This window comes from Centropristis striata, chromosome 4 (assembly GCF_030273125.1).
Source record: "Centropristis striata isolate RG_2023a ecotype Rhode Island chromosome 4, C.striata_1.0, whole genome shotgun sequence".
Taxonomy (NCBI): Eukaryota; Metazoa; Chordata; class Actinopteri; order Perciformes; family Serranidae; genus Centropristis; species Centropristis striata.
Genome location: NC_081520.1, coordinates 25,236,832 through 25,256,834, shown reverse-complemented (window position 1 = coordinate 25,256,834; position 20,003 = coordinate 25,236,832). Strand labels below are relative to the sequence as shown.

At 38.1% G+C, this 20,003-nt stretch overlaps 1 protein-coding gene across 1 annotated transcript; it reads left to right on the top strand.

Moving 5' to 3' along the window:
• Positions 1-10,065: 10,065 nt before the first annotated feature.
• On the top strand, positions 10,066-18,766 carry LOC131969719 (sialate O-acetylesterase-like). The gene is made up of 10 exons (XM_059330889.1): positions 10,066-10,267; positions 10,844-11,002; positions 11,254-11,408; positions 11,752-11,890; positions 12,614-12,782; positions 12,902-12,996; positions 13,087-13,220; positions 14,369-14,526; positions 17,329-17,512; positions 18,107-18,766. The coding sequence occupies exons 1-10, from the start codon at positions 10,144-10,146 to the stop codon at positions 18,380-18,382; spliced, it is 1,593 nt and encodes a 530-aa protein (XP_059186872.1). The 5' UTR covers positions 10,066-10,143; the 3' UTR covers positions 18,383-18,766.
• Positions 18,767-20,003: the final 1,237 nt, after the last annotated feature.

Genomic DNA, 20,003 nt, shown 5'->3' with positions numbered 1-20,003 from the left:
TTTCATCCAGTGCGTGACCCTGCCATTCAGGGACTTTATTGCCTTTAACTCATCAAGGGTTTGGATTGGAAGCCATTATTTCTGCTGATCCGAGTTCTCCGCTGGCGTTCAGCTGCACGTTGGGAATTGTAGCATAATTTTATTTCCACTGTAAACTGCAAACTCTGCTCACCTGACAGGTCAATAAGCCAGGATAGACACCTGATTACTGCTGATAAGCTGCAACACTTATCCAACTTCCTCTGTGCTACACAGAGAGAGGAACATTCATCAAATACATTTAGCAATTGTCATTCTGCTACGAACCGGCCGTGATTTTGTGATGCACGCAGGTGTGCCGAAGCTGATTCTGTCGTCCTTAATATTCATGGAATGGCAGAGAAAAGTAACTGTCAAGGCCGCAGCTATAATTTTGTAATAAATATCAAGTTAATTGGAAGGCAATCTCATAAACCAGAATGTTTAATGACTCCATTATTTGATAGTGTGTCACACTGTCAGAAAAGGAACAGTGAGTGTGTTTACATGCAAAGTTAATTAAGAATAGAGGCTTTAATCCTAGTAGTTTTTCAAACCGTACGACCTCATGTGTTGTTCGTTCCAACCCTCATGAAGTTACCAAAAAGGAGATCAACATTTTTAGGTTTAGGCAACAAAACTACTAAAATACCACCCTTGTTTTCTCCAATTTCTTGTTCATTTTAATGCCTGGTACAACTAAAGGTACATTTGTTTGGACAAATATAATGATAACGACAGAAATACCTCACAAGAGTTTAATTTAAGAACTTATATCTAGCCATTGTCCATGGTTTTCTTGATAATAACCAAAATCATTATCAAGAAAACGGAAAATGGAAAATGTCTAGATATCAGCTCATAGCACTGTCTACATGCAGATTATTGTCTTTTCTCTTCTTAATCTTTTGCATATTCGGTGAAGGTATTTAAAAGGATGCGAGTCTCTGTAATGCTGTCAAAACATAAGCCCCCCCCCCAAAAAAAAAAATTGTCCGAACTCCAGTTTACTTTGGATCTTATCTCTGAAGTCTCTCCTGTCACAAGATATGTCACATGTGCCTGTGTCACCAGTATAGACATCCTCCTTATATGCCACGTTCTATTATGAAAAAATAAATATTTTTTATCAGCGTCTCCATTTGTTAGACATCAGATCGCCCCATTTACATATATTTTTATTCACACATCTATCGATATGAGATGGCATGCAGAAAGAAGAGCCGTTTACTGTACAATGCATCAACATGTCAGCTCCTGCCACTATATACTGGAGCTCATGAAGTGATTTTACAGTCAGGCCTGGAAGCTTATCCAAGCCATTAAAAATTAAAAGTGGGATATAACATTAAATGGACCATTGTTGCTCATATTGTTTGAGTAACAAACAATATTCGTCACTTGTCCATAAAATGAAAAAAGAAATCCCTCTGTGTTGGTCTGATGTGGCTTATCTTTGAAACCCCGTTCATTATAATCCAGATGACTGAAGTTGTCCTCTCTGAAAGGCTTAAGATAAAAGGAAAACACATGAGCTCCCTCAGTGTGGCTAAATTCTCCTCATGTGGTGTCAAAACACACAAAGCCGAGCCTATTTCACTGACATGAGAGTGCCACCTGCTGATCTGAAGCATGTCCAGCATCCACCTGACATTTTTATAATGGCCACTGTGTGTTAAAAAATGAAGCCTCAGCCATTTCTTTTTAATAGGTAGCCTCTGCTGTTTTTAAAACAATTAATTATGCTAATGCTTGCTGTTTACTTTAAAGCTCTTTAATCATGTTAGAAAGGGAAACTGTGATATTAGAGGCAAAAGGCACTGAGTGTGTAATTGCTAATGTCTCTCATGCAGCCTTTTGATGATAAAGGAGCTGAGGAGATGCTCCATTTTTATAAGGAAAAATGGGAACAGGAGGCATTAATGCAGGGCTAGTAGCAGCCATGTAAGGAAAAAAATACCTGAAGAAGAAAAAGCCACATTTTTAAAGACTTAAACACCTAAAATGTTGCTTTACAAAGAGCGACAAAGGATTTTTCCCATTGGTAGTTGTTTCTTTTTGATGTTTATGTGAAGACACATATTGCTTTCTCGTTAATCTTGACACACTAATAAACTGTCTTAATGCCTGTATCCTCCTGTTATGTGCATTTTTATGATAGACCTATTCAAATGAACTGCACAATACATTTTCTCATATTCTCCACCACGGGGCATTGCACAGCAGGTATTTAAGATACTATAATGATTTACAGTGAGTGTCAATGTGCAGCTAATTGCATGCAGTTTCGATTAAATAATTGCAACTGTGTGTACAGTCTGCCCCTGTGCATGCTATTGTCTACTCCTGCTGCTAATATAAAAAGAGCTATATAGTCTTTTGTTTTCATAGGGAGAGGAGGGCTGGTTGCTTGGCAACACAGCATGCCTATAAAGTTAACAAACAAAACGAACCAATAATAATTTTACATTTTTTCATCACCCTTTCAATCAAATCCAGCTATTTTTTCCCCCTTATGCATCATAAAATGTGCCGCTGAATACTGAAAGATCACGTCAGTTATTTAAATTCACTAAATATGTATATTTGTAAAGTAATTCTGCTTGTTTGATAACAACAGTAATAAACATGGCAAATGACACCTTTCACCGCTGCTTGAGAAATGAGTATGGTATATTGACTTATATTTGCTTCAAAGCAAAAAACACAATAGCTGATGAAGCAGATCCTCCCATTTATTAAAGTGACACTCAGCCAGGATTGTCCCTCCCAGGCTTGTTTCAATGTAGACTTTGGTTTATGATCTAATGGCTTGCCACTGAAATAGAAAAGGTCATTAATAATGGTATAGTATTTGCATTTTGCTTTGCTGTCATTTTTATACTGCCCCTCTGGTTATTCACTCTGGTTGTTTATGACACTACGAGGAGTCTGTGAATGCAAGATGATAAGAAATCATGACAGAGGGTGAACAGCTCTCTGTGTGACATTGTACACCGTCTACCTTCCATGAAACATAAAGCAGCTCATGTAACAAACTCACTTTGTGTCAAATACCTCTTGCCAGAAATAGTGTCAAACGTACTTTTTCTCCTGATCAGTAAGTAGCAATGTTTCCTCCTGCAATGACAACGTTATTAAGTAATACTGCAACACCATAACCCATCATGAAGCCGGTAACCAATTTAGATCTGTGTAGGTGGCTTAGAGCTGGAGCAATATGTGAGGCTGGATAAGACTCAGCTCAGTTAACTTTTGTGAGTTATGTATGAGCCCTATGTCCATAAGCTGACAATAAGCTATCAAAGGTTTCTGATAACATTAATTGTTGATCAATACATCAACATTTACGTACAGTAACCCACAAGTGCATTACACTTATAACAACTACATGATTAAAATGATTGTTTCTATCTTCTAGCTCGCTCATAATGGGGGAAAAAAGACAAGTTTTCTAGGGCCTCATGGGGGAAAATCTTGGAGGCCAGCAATAATTGTGTTCATCCAAAATGTACACAATGATAATAACATTTTTATTTTGAACCAAAATATTCACCATTGCTTATCAAAACAACAAAAATAATCATTGTAATCATAGTTGCTTCAGTAAAATGTATCCTTTTACACAATGAAAATTCCCTCTCCCGAAGACGGTATTACAAAAAAAATATTGTGCATTTTGTAACTGGCCAATAGAACTTGATTGCGTGTAAGTCCAGTGTCTGTACAGGGTGGGGCTAGCCCAAGAAGAATGAAATGTGAACTGCTACAGAGATCGTAATTCCTGCGAGAAAGATGTTATTTAAGACCAGATCTGCCTAACTTTACCTGTGACCTAAATAAAGGCTGGTATTGAGACCTGACTTTTTCTCCGGTTACAGTTACTCTTGGGCTTCCAGTCAACGAATCTGAGAATCTTTACATTAATCCAACTGTTTAAGTTGCAGGAGAGAACCATAAGAAACTAAAGGTAAGCTACTCGGCACCAGTTGACAGCAGTTGATCTGTTGTTAAAAGGGCCTTGGCGGAGAGTGCATTATGAATTATTTAGGACTCTAAACTAAAAGTTTAGGACTGGGGACTTGACCTGGGACCGGCCTGTCTTGACTTGGAAAAAAAACAAAACAATGACTTGATCCCACCTCTGCCAAGAAATAAAGCACTGTAAAACCACAAAATTGAGGTTTTGCACTTTGATTTTTGCACCTTTGTACCTTTTGGATGGAGCCAAGCTAAGAGTTTCCCCATTTCCATTGTTTGTGGTAAGCTAGGCTAATCGATTAAGCTAGCTGATTAAGCTAACCGAATTGGCTGAAAGTGAATTTACAGTAACCTGAACATGTATTCTTCAGCAGCTTGTTTTGGCATAAATGGGGCGAGGCAGTCACAAGTGTATACTGATTTAGATGGCAGCGAGTGTGAAAGTGTAAAAGTGTGATGCAGTCTGGGCTACAGGAGATACTGCTCAGGCTCCTCTCATGCACCTAATAGCTGCCGAGTGACTTAAAGGGAGGCGCTAATTCGAGGGATTTATCACATGATGGATGGGAGCTGATGTGTTAAGAGACCTATGAGGGCCCTAGACAGCGGTCATAAATCTTGGTTCATGCATGAAACCACAAACATATTTGCATCTCTCATTTCACCACATGAAATTAGCTGTAAAATGTGATGGAACAGACCAGAGCCCATTCCACGGATCACTAGAGGAGGGATAGCCATTTTCAACCCAATTTCTGCAATCTAATTTGAGCACCGGCTTGGACTCTGACGTGGAGCGGTAATATTGAAGCATTACTCATACGGAAAAGCACTGTCACATCAGTCTGATGCTTCTTGGTCTGCATGTAGAGAAACATGATAAGTAAATTAAAGATCTAGAGGTGCCGATGATGACACTTTTTTCATTTCAGAGAGAGATTCAGAAATGCGTGCATCTATTGATCTTTGTTGTGTGTTTTGTATGTGTCATTGGCAGCCTGGAAAGAGTGTGCACACTGCTGTAACTGAGTCACTAAATACAGTACAGGTAGTAGTTGTATCTGGAGAAAACACCGTTTCCCGTAATGCCATTTGTCTTCTTGATGGGAGATGTTTCTTTGCAACCTTATTGTTGTGGTATCTTTGTTTGCAAATTCAGCCCCAAACCTAAGGCGTTGAATATATGGAAGCCCAGGACACATTTCTCTTTCTTTCTACTGGCTTACTAAAGATTTTCTAAGTGGGATAAAAAAAAATTTCAGGGCTGTGCAGATGAATTTAGACGGGGAAGTGCTCAGAGGGGCACATGGAACAGTATTTTAAATTCTTGCAAGAGTACGTGTATTGTTATTGGTGTTGGTGTTGAAAATTATTATTGTTGTAAAACCTTTAATCATCTCCACTTCAACATATTTGATTGATCAGAAGCTAACAGCTTACCAAGTTAATATTTTGGATTAGAAAAAGCATACATTTCTTTAACTTAACTCAAAACCAGCACATCCTGTTTGCTACTCTGCCCCCTTGTGGCATAAAAGATGCAATACAACAAATATGGTATCATCCAAAATATTTTAAGACCCAGCATCTACAGAGGAAATGTAACACTTTACCTCCCGGCACCAGATCTATAGATTTCAAGTTAAAGAGACACTGGTAAAAAGTGAGTCATTCTCTTTGAAATATGAAAAAAAAAGTATGAGAACAGTATGGAAAACACATCAATTAGAAAACAATAAGAATATCATAAGATGCATGTATCATCCAAACATGACTTACTTTTAGCGTACAGCTGTACAGTGTACAGTGCAAAATACAGTGAATACATAGTTAATTTATTTACTCATGTAATGTCCTTAAGTATAACTTTAAGGTACTTCAGTATTTCCATTTTATGTAACTTTATACTTCTATTTTACTACATTTTAGAGGCAACTTTTGTACTGTTTACTCCACTACATTTAGCTGCCAGCTTTAGTTACTTTTCAGGTCAAGATTTAACATGAAAAACATATAATCAATTTAAAATTATTATGTATATCTTATAAATAAAACCACATAACAGTACATTAAGTAGTCAAAATTTGCCCAACCTTGAAAAAGTAAAATGTTGCTTACATAAATGCATCTATAATATTAATTCAATATCACGATGTGAGTGGGGGCTTTCTGCATAACAAGTACGTTTACGATTTATATTCGTATATTATATATATTATATATTATACACATTTTGATGCTTTTGTACTTTAGCTTAAGTAAGGTTTTGCATGCAGGACTTTTACTTTATGGAGTAATTTTTCAGTAGGCCTATGGTATTTGTACTTTTACTTGAATAAGGAATCTGAAGTACAAAGCTCAGAGGTACAGATCAGTACTGAATATTAAAATGACTGAACACAAACAGCATGTGCAGATTTAAAGTTCTGCCAACACCAAAAATGTCAATGCATGTACACATGCTTCCAGGATGACCAAAGTCCTCAAAGCTGCTATCAGACTTGCACAGACTCATTCAGCTGACAGAGATCCACAGCTGACTGAACAACCACGAAATGATTCAAGAGTTCTCCAGCGTACATAACATCAACCACTGCACAGTACGGAGTTAAACACAGATTAGCGTCACTGTGAGCCCTAAATATTTATCAGGAGAACCAGCAGACAGGACCGGTATTATGTTGCATAATGCACGATTTGAAGGTGACGCTGTGAAACGCTGAAACTATAAATTAAACGTGATAATCGATCAATCAGTACTCACCATCTGAACGTTCCCGCTGTTTCTCTGCAGCGTCCTGCGTCACAGCTGCACGTCATCAAAACGTCACATGATGACCTCTCTCACCTGATGACGTTGCCAGGTCATTATATTTACAGATAAATAGTTAATATTTATTTAATATTAACAATTATCGATTGTTTAATTAAAAGTTCTTCCTGATAAGAGCCACCGACAGGCAGAAAAAAAGAAAGAAAAAATAGAAATAAACAAAATAAAATTAACTTGACAAAAGGGCAATGGTGGAGATATTTTGGAGAAAAAAAATATTGTGAAATAAATCAAAGAAGAAAAATGTCATGTCGTGATAACTGTCAATTTAATTTTGTTTATTTGTGCAGATTCTACTCAGCACACAATTTTAGATATAATTACAGTGTGTTTACAAGGTGTTGTGATGCCTATTGAAACAGACTGGAACATTATCCAATAGAAATGCTTAAAATGCCATAAAAGATTTAATCTCTGATGCATTAATGGATTGCAATTATTTTTTTCCATTCAGCTTTTACCTTTGATCACCTTCCTTCACCATTCTGAAACCATTGAAACTAAATCAACAGTGTCCCCTCAGTTTTAATGAGAATATTCCTGTCATCACCTTTCATATTTGACAGGGTTCAGGTCAGTAGCACTTGAGTTGATGTAGCCAAAAGGAACAATGTCCTCAGTATTTATTGGGAATTAATTTGGGAATATTTTGGACCTGCATGCTTCAGAGACTAATTCCAAGTGCAGTCAAAATAGGATTTTAAGGCTCAAAAGAATATGCTAAACTTTAATTTCCACAAGGGAATAATCAATTCAAGGTCTACAGTTTTCATAAACTGTATTTTAATTTAGTTTATAGCTGTTCAACACTCTGAGCGAAGGCGACTACAGTTAATTTAGTAAAAAGTCAAATTTTACCTCCATATTTTTGTACCTCCAGTTTTCAGTCTGAAAACAGTCTCTGTGTGTGTGTGTGTGTGTGTGTGTGTGTGTGTGTGTGTGCATGCACGCGCGTGTGTGTATTAAAATTGCAAATGCTAATCAAATTAAAGGATTACATTCCATACTTTAGAGTTTCTTTTCAGACGTATCTCTCCCTAACAGTCGGTTCATAGGGATAATTCTCATTCTGTTCTCTTTTCATCATAAAGTGGCATATGTTCAACTGCCTCTGTGTTAGAAGCTCATTCACAGATGCTGTCACGAAGCTGTGTCAGTTAACAGATGACGAGGGATGGGCAAGAGGAGGAAACTGAAATTAAAAAGTAAATTCAAGGGAAAAAGCACAGGAACAAAGCCTTTAATCTAACGTCTCATATACATCTATAGTGTGAGTAACACAGAGGCTGAACACACTGTATATAGCCTCAGCCTCGGGCTTGCATTAAGATAAATGTGTTATTTCAAATTTCAAATATTATCACTGGCCTTTGAAGGGGGTATGTAATTGACACGGTGGTGCACACAGAAAGCTGCAGGGAAAGGGGAAATCATTTCATGTCACACACATGTAGTGACCCGCACGTCTTACTTCACACTCCATGAACACGTTTCTGCTCCTCACTTTCTCTCATTACTTTATGCTCCAGCCAACAGCTTTCCCATTCTCCTGTGTATATCCATCACTTATCTCTGTTTAAGTGATGAAGTTTTGTGTTAAATAGCGTGCCAACAGAACACGGCCTGTTCATTTATCTTTACTACAGGCAAACTCGTAAAATGCTTCGGTAAATAAACACCTGGCTGGTAAACTGGTGGATAATGAATGTTACACCTGCTTTTCATTTTTCATGCTGTTATTTTAGTCTATAGATGTTAATTACTTTGGCCTTCATAAGAATCCACCTCTAGCCTGCAGAGGGCTAGATTGGGCAGATTTAAAGTTTCATAATTGATCATTATGCATTGTATAAATATTAATTACTTGATCATTTAGTTCTGTGTATCTTATTGTAAGTGTTCCCCAAGTTTTGTTCCATGCGTAACTGACAGCTGAAATGGGCTGAGATGTGATCTAGTTTCTATATTTGAAATGTTTATCCAATATGAGTTTTATTTATTCCAAAAACATTTCAGAAAAGTGTGTAAACATCTCAAGTTGTCTGTGTTTGAGAAGATGACTCAAGGAAGAAAAGCCACCGCCAGGTTTACAACAGAGGATGTTGATTCTTGAACAGCTCTGGTGCAGGACAGGACAGAAATATCACACAGCAGTGTACTTTAACAGTGTCCGCATTCAAGCTCTTTAGGCAAGTTTTCACTGATTCCAGCTTAGAGGACTTTTGAAAATGCTTGAATGAATATATAAAATCTGTCAGTCTCCAGATTTTTTTATCTTAGTTTAATCTCCTGATATGTGTTGTCTTTATTTTATGTTGTGTACTTCTTAGACCACTAGGGAGCAGCATGTACATCAATAATTTAAGCAATTTGTTCACAATTTGTTGTCCTGTTGTTGATGCATGTATTTATTTTTTCGATAAATGGTTTGATCCCATAGTCTATCTTTTAAATTGATATTAGTGTCCAGTAACTGAAATAATTCTGTATTTTGATATCATGAGTGAATGAGAGAGAAGAAGAAAAATTGAATAATAATAATAATAATAGTAATAATAACACACACACACACACACACACACTATCAAACATTTATTTTGCATTCAATATAAATTGAACATCCTAACTTATTTCTCTTGCCTTGGAGATGGCTTATAAATGTTTCAATTAACATTTCAATTCAAAATTAAATTATGTCATTTTCTCTGCTGCATCCACCTGGAATATCTTACAACGTACAATTAAACTCAACACAATTGTAAATATGGGCCTGTTTAAAATTATGATTACCAATTACTCCGCTTTGACTGTTTTATGATATTTTCATATCGATAGCTTCAGTTTCAATTTTGAATGCATTTTTTCAAACAATGAATTTTGTCCCTAATCTGTTCCAATGGAAAAGAAGGGCTCTGTTCAATAACAATATGGACAAGGAGAACAAAACTACAACGTGACTGGTAACTCGTGGAATGTCCATAATTGGTATGTGGGTATTGTACTGAGAAACATGTGAACCTGTGCAATAAAACTACTTGCAAATTAACATTTACATTTGTGGGGTTTTTTTCAAATAAGATGTTTTGACTATTGGGTTAGATACTATTTACATACGTAATAGACATTTAATATCATTTAAAAGGAACAACATTTGAAGAGAATTTCTATTATGTTGGCACAAAGGTCTTTTATTGTGAAGGTTCGCAGTCAGAAAGTGCAGCTCAGGACAAACTTGAATAACTCGTTCGGAAAATAACGCAGGTCTATATTCTCACCGTTTCACGTCTAATTTTACGTGTAATCTGACTGACATGGCTGATATACAGACCATACCTGACAGGAGAACTAAGCTTTTTGTTTACGTTTTCTGTTTTTTTGTCATATCTGTAATACTGAGTGTTGTTTTTATACTTTTTGCTTCTATATACGACAGTGGTGAGTACCGTCTACAAAAACTGCTTGTCATCCCCAAGCATTGGTTACACGGGGATATGAATAATAATACCGCCATAAAACTTCCCCAGATAGTTACTTAAATTAAGATTTACGTTTTCTGAAATATCATGAAGCCTGTACATATGCAAACAATAATAATAATAATGTTTTTCATACATTTGCAGAACAAAAAATTGATCATTTGATAAAGCCAAACCTCCTGAAGCCTATAAATATGAAAATAACAATATCATATTTTGCATATTTTCAAAACAGAAATCTGAACATTTGATCAAGCAGTTTATTGTTATTTTTGTTTATGTGCACAGGTAACATCATGTAATGCCAACTTTTGGTGAATTTAGGAGGAATTTACAGACTGAAAGAAGCCATGTTATCCCTGGCCATGACAAATCAAGCTTAAATATTTAGTTTTGGCACTGCCTTAAAATTTTAAAACCAAAAGTCAGTCATATGTAAGACCTCTCCTATCCACACTGTTATCCTCCTAATATATTGTGATTTAATCCTTCTACACGCTAATTAACTAATTTAATAATTAAACTGTGTTTCCAGATGCGAAGCTGCGCTTTGCCTCTTACTATGGAGACCACATGGTGCTGCAGAAGGCTCCAGAGAGAGCTGTGCTGTGGGGCTACGGCCCTGAGAGTGCACAGGTGACCCTTTACTTGTCAGGACAAGTGGATCAGAAAACCTCTGTCACTGTCACAAAAGGTGAGTGCACCCAGTTGTTTGTAGGTGGGAAGTCTGAAGACGTCAAACTGAGTGATCCGGACGGACAGATTCATTTAAAAATGCATTTTTGATTCAGAGCTTTTTATTGTGTAACCACAATGGTTAGGACAGTTATGCTGTTGTCTGGAAAAAGTGGAAGTTTCACAAGAAGATAATCTGTGATCCAACTCGTAAAATGAAAGACATGCAAAGGTTAACAGAAAACGGAGAGTTTTCCTCTTTGTTCACAGGTATCTGGAAAATCACCCTTGACCCTGTTGAAGCTGGCGGTCCCTACACTGTGATAGCAGTCACTGAGAATGATGCAGCCGTCCTGACAGATGTGCTGTTTGGAGATGTTTGGCTGTGTGGAGGGCAGAGCAACATGTGGCTTAAAACATCAGTGGTAGGCTGAGCCACCTGTCTGTCTATCTCATGAGCTCACTACTAACATAGTAACCTGTTTGTGGGGTTGATTTGGATACCAGACTCAGAGATTGCCAAAATTAAAACCAATGACAACTGGCCCACTGATTTTACACTAATGTTTGTCTGGATGCTCCCACCTGCAAGTTCCAGATCAGCCCATCGACTTTAAATTGTGTTGATGTCACTTCCCGGCCAGAGGAAAGTTTTACAAATATAAAACCTTTATGAACCAAGCTTTCTTAACTTTTCGATATGTATGTATGCATTTATTCATATTTTACTGTGTAATGAACTCTTGCATTCATTCTTTCTCCCAATAGATTTTCAATGCATCAGAGGAGCTGAAAACTGCAGAGAAGTATCCTCATGTGAGGACTTTTATGGCATCCTTGAAAAAGAGTGAAACTGAGCTGAATGATTTGATTCACGTAGAACTTCCCTGGTCTGTGCCGCCAGCAAGTAAGTCTTAAGATTTTTTTAAATGTATTAATTTGTAGAGGTGTTTAAAGACGTGTTTGCAGCTAAATGTTCAGTTTGGCAGGTTGAACTACAACTGAGACAGTTCTAATATGCAATAGCAACATACATAGAAACATGCATACATTTTACTGTACAACTATTGTAGTGGCAATTTTGTCCGAAAAAATAACAAAATTAAACTTAAAACAAACTTAATCAAAATGCCACTGATGCACTATGGGCGTGTGGTGTACGCAGGCAAAGAAGGTGATGTCCATGCATGATTGTTAGTTCCAAAAGGTTTATTTCATCCATTGCGAGCAAGCAAACAAAGAGAACAAAGAAACCTGGCTCCTGCTGCCTATCTTCGTGCTGGTAAACCATAGGCCCACCCAGGTGCATGACGGCCCTCTGCCTACCCACCTACCTATATAACATCAGGCGCCCATGGTGCCAACCCAAATTCCATAAAACACAAAAAAATAATATGGAAACTAAATAAGCTAAACAATAATGATGATTAAACTAAACGGTTAACTAGCAAAACAAAATATTATCAAAATAAACAAACATCTAGACTAATCAAACAATACTTATTATTAATAATAAACTAAACAGACAACTAAATACTAACAAGAACTAAATAGCTCCAACAACTATAATTGTACCACCACCTACTTGCATTCTGGGGATGGACTGATTAACAGGCAGGTGTGTTTCCAGCTCTGGCAGAGTTCTCTGCGGTCTGCTGGCTTTTTGGACGTTACTTGTATGACAAGCTGCAGTACCCCATAGGACTGGTGGAGTCCTGTTGGGGAGGCACACCTGTTGAAGTCTGGTCATCGTCAAGAGCACTGCAGAAGTGTGGACTACTAGAGGAAGATTACAGCGGGTAAAGATGTAAAAATAATAATAATAATAATGATAAACACAATACGGCTAGCCTGTCACAAAATGTATGTGGTAACCGACACACATGCAAGTATAAAAACACTTTTCTTGTGCTCTCAGCACTTTTAATAATCCTAAAGAGAATTCAGTCCTGTGGAATTCAATGATCCATCCACTGCTCAACATGACCATTAAAGGAGCCATCTGGTACCAAGGTAAGACTACCTGCGCTGGTAACATAATGTTCAGTGTAGCCACATGTATGCATATCATGCATCTATAGTATACCTATGTGTCACTTCCAGGGGAGGCAAATACTTACTATCATCAAGACAAGTACAACTGTTCCTTCCCTGCTATGATTGGTGACTGGAGGATGGCGTTTCACCAGGGCTCAGGCGGGGAGACAGCTCCCGACTTCCCCTTTGGGTTTGTTCAGGTATGTTAGTATTTTAGTCAGCTAAAGCAAATGTACACATGTGGTCTGAGTTTTCCAACCACAGAAAATGTGTTATCAAACACCCAGCCAAATATGAATCAGAAAAGAAATTGCCAAGTGTAAAAAAAAAATGTGGTTTTAAAATCGTGAAAAAATGAGCAGTATTCTCCTCTGAAACGCTGGGGGCACTGAATCCTGGTATCTGTTATCAGACTTCTCTGCTGACTTTCGGTTGCTATCACACTGGCTCTCCCTCTCTCTCAAAGTTGTCATATCAAACAAACTACAGAGAATAAACTTTGCGTCTCTGTTTGGGTGTTTTGCAGTGCAGAGATCTGCTGTAAGCTGTGGACACGGAGATCCTCGTGACGATCTATAGATGATAGAAGATTTATTTTTAGTTCCATAAAATGCTCCAGAATTAGCGAGTATGTAAGATATTACTTCAGCCACTGCAATCTTAAGGCGCTATAATCGCTAACACATGTAAATGTATCAATGTAGGCCACTGGTAAAGATACTTATAGTGTTGGGGGCGGAGTTATGGTAAGGAAGCTTCAGTGCGTCATCGAGCCATGATTTTAGACACGCCCAAAAAAATCATGAACATGGTGGTCCTGCTCCAAAATTCAGTCATATAAAGTTTTAAGTCTTTTTTTTTTACATTTTTTCAGCTAATATTTTGTACCTTGTAAAATATGTTTTCATACAAATCTCTGATTTTACTTTACCCGAACTTTAAGTTGTATAATAGAAGCACGTACAGATAACAAGACATTTGAAAAAGTAACACTCTGGTGGGCTGAAGGCCCTTTCACATTAAATACACTAAAAATTTGTAATATTTGTTACATGTTAAAATGATTTTAATCAAAGGCCGACACAAATGTTAAAATAAACCCACTTTGAACTTCACACGCTGGAGATAGGCTTGATTTTCCAAGTGTGTAACGTGCGATTTTTTCGCATTTGGTCTGAGTTAAAAGTGGAAAACACTGTACAATTAGAAAATATCTGACTTTGTCCCCCCCTTGTGGTTGTATTAAAGAAGAGACTGGCAGACAGCAATATGTGCTGTTAATTTTTCACTATGTAGGTTAAGAAAACCTTTTGCATACATAATATGCAGAATTTCTTTGTACTTGCAGCTGTCCACCAACAAAATAAATGGATCCACAGATGACGGCTTTCCAGAGATACGCTGGCACCAGACGGCCGACGTTGGCTATGTTCCCAATTCCCTGATGCCGAAGACCTTCATGGCCGTGGCTTTGGATTTACCAGATGAAAAATCACCCTATGGCACGTAAGGGTGGTGATGTTATGTACTCATAGCAAATCTGTACCGCACATTATACAGGTAATTATTAATAGCTATGTGTGATTTACAAATAGTACCACTTTAGGAACTGTTTCACATAGATTGATCAAAAATTGTTACAAGTCAAATCAAAATCAAATCAAATCAACTTTATTTATAGAGCCCTTTAAGACAGCGTTAGCTGATACAAAATGCTGTACATGGCAGGACAAACCAACAATAAAAACAAAGAACAAGTAAAAACAACTAAAACAAAGCGAGTCTCATACTGGGTAAAACAAAAAACAGTAAATAAAAGTGTTTTTTAAAATTAATCTCAATTTTAAAATTAATCTTAATTTTAAAATTAATCTTAATTTTAAAAAAACACAAAGAACAAATAAAAACAAATAAAACATAACAAAGGCTCATGTTGAGTTAAAAGCCAGTGAATAAAAATGGGTTTTAAGATTCCTTTTAAAAGCGGACAGTGAGGAGGCCTGATGTGCCTGATGTGCAAAGGTAAAATGTTCAAGAGGCTGGGAGCAGCGACAGAGAAAGCCCGGTCCCCTCTGAGCTTACGCCTGGACCTCGGTTCCCTAAGGAGCAGCTGATCGGACGACCGGAGGCAACGTGCAGGGGCGTAGGGGTGGAGGAGCTCAGAGAGGTAGGGCGGGGCGAGGCCATTTAAAGACTTAAAAACTAATAAAAGAATCTTAAAATGAACCCTAAAGTGCACCGGCAGCCAGTGGAGGGAGGCCAGGATCGGTGTAATGTGCTCCCTCTTTCGTACTCCAGTTAGCAGACGGGCGGCAGCATTCTGGACTAACTGGAGACGTGCAAGGGAGGACTGGCTAACTCCAAAATAAAGTGCATTGCAGTAATCCAGCCGAGAGGTAATAAAAGCATGGATCACTGTCTCAAAGTGCTTGTGAGCAAGAAAAGATTTCACTTTAGAAAGCTGCCTGAGGTGAAAGAAAGAAGATTTCACTATTGCACTAATTTGGCGGTCCATTTTAAAATCACTGTCCATTTTAAAACCCAGGTTTGTGACAGTCGACTTTGTATTAGCTGCCAAAGGACCCAAGTCAACAGGGCAGGATTCACAGGATCCACTAGGGCCAAACACAATCACCTCTGTTTTTTCTGTGTTAAAATTGAGAAAGTTAAAGGCCATCCAGGCTTTTACATCATCAAGACAGGCCAGCAGGGGTTTGATAGAAAATGTCTCACTTTTCCTCAGGGGGACATAAATCTGGCTGTCGTCAGCGTAGCAATGGAAAGAGACGCCATGTTTTCTCAGGATGGACCCTAGGGGCAGCAAGTAGAGGGAGAAAAGCAAAGGTCCTAAAATTGAACCCTGTTGGACCCCATATAAGAGCGGAGCGGTGGAGGATTCACTAGCCCCAAGACCAACACACATAGTCCTGTCTGCTAAGTAGGACCTAAACCACTCCAGTGCGCTACCACCAATGCCCACAAGCTGCTGCAGACGCTTTAACAGAATAGAGTGATCAACAGTATCAAAGGCAGCGGTCAAGTCGAGCAGCACAAGAACAACATGGTTGCCACTGTCATTTGCCATTAAAATATAATTAAAAACTTTTAAAAGAGCAGTCTCCGTGCTATGCAATGTTTTAAAACCAGACTGAAAAACCTCCATAATGTTGTGTTCATCAAGGAAAGTTTTTAGTTGTGCATAAACTATTTTCTCCAGGATTTTGGAGACAAATGGCAACTTGGAGATGGGCCTGAAATTTGCTAAAGCAGTACTGTCAAGGCCAGGCTTCTTCAGCAAAGGTTGTACGACTGCATGTTTGAGGCTTATGGGGACAACACCAGAGGACAGGATGCTATTTACAATAGTCAGAACCGAGGGCCCTAAGGTAGAGAAAATGTTTTTAAAGAAGTGGGGAGGGACCACATCACGAGGGGAACTTGATGGTTTCATATGGGCCACCACATCCTCTAACACTGACAGAGTCACATGTGCAAATGTGTTGAACGCTGCTGGGCAAGGGACAGAGACAGAAGGGTCAAAGGTGGGTGGAGAGGCAACTTTGTCAATGAAAAAGTCCAGAAAACTGTGGGACATTCAGGACAGAGTCTATTGTTCTGAACAGTACACGGGGGTTCTTGTAGTTTTTTGTGACAATACATGCCAGATACTCTCTTTTGGATTCCTTTACAATATTTTGATAAAAGCACCAGCAGTCCTTTAAAATCTGAAATGAAATCTGCAGCTTGTCCTTTTTCCACCTGCGTTCGGCTCTGCGACATTCCCGTCTGGCTGCACGAGTTCTGTCATTAAACCAGGCAGGAGGAGTTAAACCAGGAGCAGAACTCCTCCATATCAGCAGTGGTCAGGATTCCATGTTCAACTCACTATTTTAACAACAATAACAGGTTTGACCTTTGGAGTTTATTTTGAAGCACAAAATGGTGCTGTGTTTAAATTGAACCAAAGAGCTCAGCTGTTCAAATGTCTCTGCTCCAGCTTCCAGTTTGTCTTTGGATAGAATTTAAGATCGTAATAAAAACATCTACAAAACTTTTCATGGACTTGGCCCTGATGTGCTGCCAAGACACAGCATTATTCACACATCAACAGACTTTCCTAATGGACCGAAGACTGAAAGACCAACGGGGAATCAGCTTTCTGCCGTTTCTTTCTTCATTAAACGTTTGTAAATGAAGATGTGACCTGCTTTTATATTTCAAAGTGATGCATACTCTATTGACTTTAAACCTCCTGGTCTTCCATGATGTTTGTTCAAGTGATGAGAGTCTTTGTTTTTATTGTTTCAGGATCCATCCACGAGACAAGCAGGATGTAGCCTACAGACTGACGTTGGGAGCAAGGGCAGTGGCTTATAATGAGGACGTATCCTACCAGGGACCTTTCCCCACCCAAGTCATGGCCACTCAAACAGATATCAACATTACCTATGACCAGAAAGTGTCTGTTACATCGTCTAAGGACATCTTTGAGGTAAGGCTGGCACCACACGCTTTGGCAACCAAGCTGACAAACAAAAAATGCTATTAATCATCTGAAACCAATGACCTTCCAACAGGTTGAAAGACATGTTTTATCTTTTAAAAAATAACCAAATTACACCTTGGCCATGTGCATATATTGTCAACGCAGAATTTTCTTAGGTCTTTTTGGTGGCTCAGACATGACGAACATGTAATTGTACAAACATGAACAGCTTGTTCTTATAGCTAGCTGGTGTGGCTAACCAGTGCTTGAGGGGGGCGTTGTATGTAGAATTGCCGTAAAATATTTTGTTTGTCTTTTTTCCGTGAGACTTCCAATCCCGGGACGCAAGTACAGATCCTGCAAGGCTGGTTTTCTGCTAGGAAAAAGCAGGGGGGGGTAGGGAAGGGCAAAATTTGCGCCAAAATAGGTCATTTTTTTCATCATGATTTCTAAACTGTTTTATTAAGTTGAAATACTGCATTGTTTTGCTTTAAAATTTTGCCAAAAATAAACATTTGGAAACATTAATTCTGCGCTCCTTGTTGCAGACTTAATAAATAAGCTCCAATCAGTGATTTTCTCTCTTTCTTTCAATTTAAGATCTGTTGCGAAGAGAATCACGCTCCATGTGGGAACTTCTCCTGGATTCCAGCTCCCATCATGCAGTGGGACGCGACCACTGTCATGGTATCTACCAGCTTGTGTCCACCTACTGATGAACTAGTTGCCCTCAGATATGCATGGAGCGACTGGCCCTGTGACTTTAAAGCCTGTCCAATCTACAGCGATGGTGGCATTTTACCTGCGCCCCCTTTTATTGTCAACATCACTCAAGACGAAAGGCAACTCAAGATTGTAAGAAGAAAAGGTGATTAAAAATGTGCCTTTTGTTTCTATTTGTCAAAATTAGCTGATAGGACAGACATGAGACAGATTGTGCAATGAAGTGCAGAAATTGATGACACTGTGAAAACGATGGGCTTCTCTTTCTGATCAAAATTAAGACATTCATAAGGCATTTTAGATGAAGGGATTTTTCTTAAATGTGATTATCAGTTTGTTTAGCTGTGCAAAAAGTTTACAAACTCTGTCATTTGGATATTTTTACGTCCAATTTACCAGAGTGAGCAGTTTTCTTGCAGCGTTTGTATCTTTTGTATCGTAGCTCATTGGAATGAAGAAAAATGGCACTAGACAAAAACTGCCATGAAGTGTTTTAGGTTGGAACGTTTTGTATTTATATATATATATATATATATATATATATATATTTATATATTATCAGGCTCTCTGGTGAAACAATGAAAGTGCCTATTGAAGCATCGATACCTTTGTAGTGAATGGGTGTATACTGGATATAATTTTTGGTTACCTTTTTTTATCCTATTTACAATCTATGCTGTTATAACTACTGCCAATGATTTATGGACTGGTCTGTAAAAAAGCATGACCAATACTTTATTTGAACAAAACTCCGGATTATTAAGTTTACAACACAAATGTGTCTTTATGAACTTTTCACTTGCAATTGTTTATAATTTTCATGAATAAATCACAAATCAGCAACTAATTTTGTGTGGGCCTGTTACATTCAAAGCCAGTGCTTTTACTACACTACTGCAACAGTTGGAAATGTAATGATATTGTTTGAAATAGTGTAGCATAGGCCAATGAAGAACCCATTAAATTTAGTAGCTGATACAAACCATGAGCGAGGATTATTTTTCACTTTCATTACCATTGCGAGATAGGGAGTATGTGCCGCATTCATGTGGTCTTGGTATAATCAGAAAAAAGTTCCAAAGATCCCCTCAAGTAGCAACGTTTACATTGTGACATAGGGAATGTCTTGGTGGAGGTTTGCGCTCTTCAGTCTTATGCTTAATGTAAAGCATCCTTGGGTTTCCTGAAAGGTGCCATATAAATTAGAGTTATTATTATTGATAAATATGCATCTGACTGACTTTTATTATTTAGTACTGACTTTTTATTGTTTTATTTATTACCTGTTAATTGTGTTGCTTGTCTGCACTGTATTGTTAGCTGCTGCTGGATATCTGAATTTCTCCATTTGGATGAATAAAGTATCTATTTATCTGAATTAATACATGACCATAACACTCACGTTCATCCTTTCCGTTTTCCTTGCCTCGCTCTTTCCTTTCCTTCTTGGGTTTTTTAAGAGGTCCCTCTTCCCCAGTGGACACCACTGACACCAGGTTATGTCCCACAGACAGACCTGAAGCTGCTGCAGGACCGGAGGTTAATGCTGCAGGCGGCACAGGCGGGTGAGAGCTTGAGCTTGGTGTTGGCAGTATCTCCCCCTCTGATAAAGACTGATACTGCAACAATGACCTCAGTAAAAACCTGGAAATGACAATTAATACAAATGTAAATAAGTCATTGTTTCTTTTTTAAAAAGCTGATGTGAAGCTTCACATATCATGGAGATCCGTTTTTAGAATCACAACAAGAGTTTTTTTTAAAAACTGCAAAA

Excerpts from the sequence above, each read along its gene's own strand:
- LOC131969719 (XM_059330889.1), top strand. The coding sequence starts at position 10,144 with ATGGCTGATATACAGACCATACCTGACAGGAGAACTAAGCTTTTTGTT. Across the intron at positions 12,997-13,086 it reads AGGAGCCATCTGGTACCAAG|GGGAGGCAAATACTTACTAT; the intron begins GTAAGACTACCT and ends TGTCACTTCCAG. Across the intron at positions 17,513-18,106 it reads CGTCTAAGGACATCTTTGAG|ATCTGTTGCGAAGAGAATCA; the intron begins GTAAGGCTGGCA and ends TTTCAATTTAAG.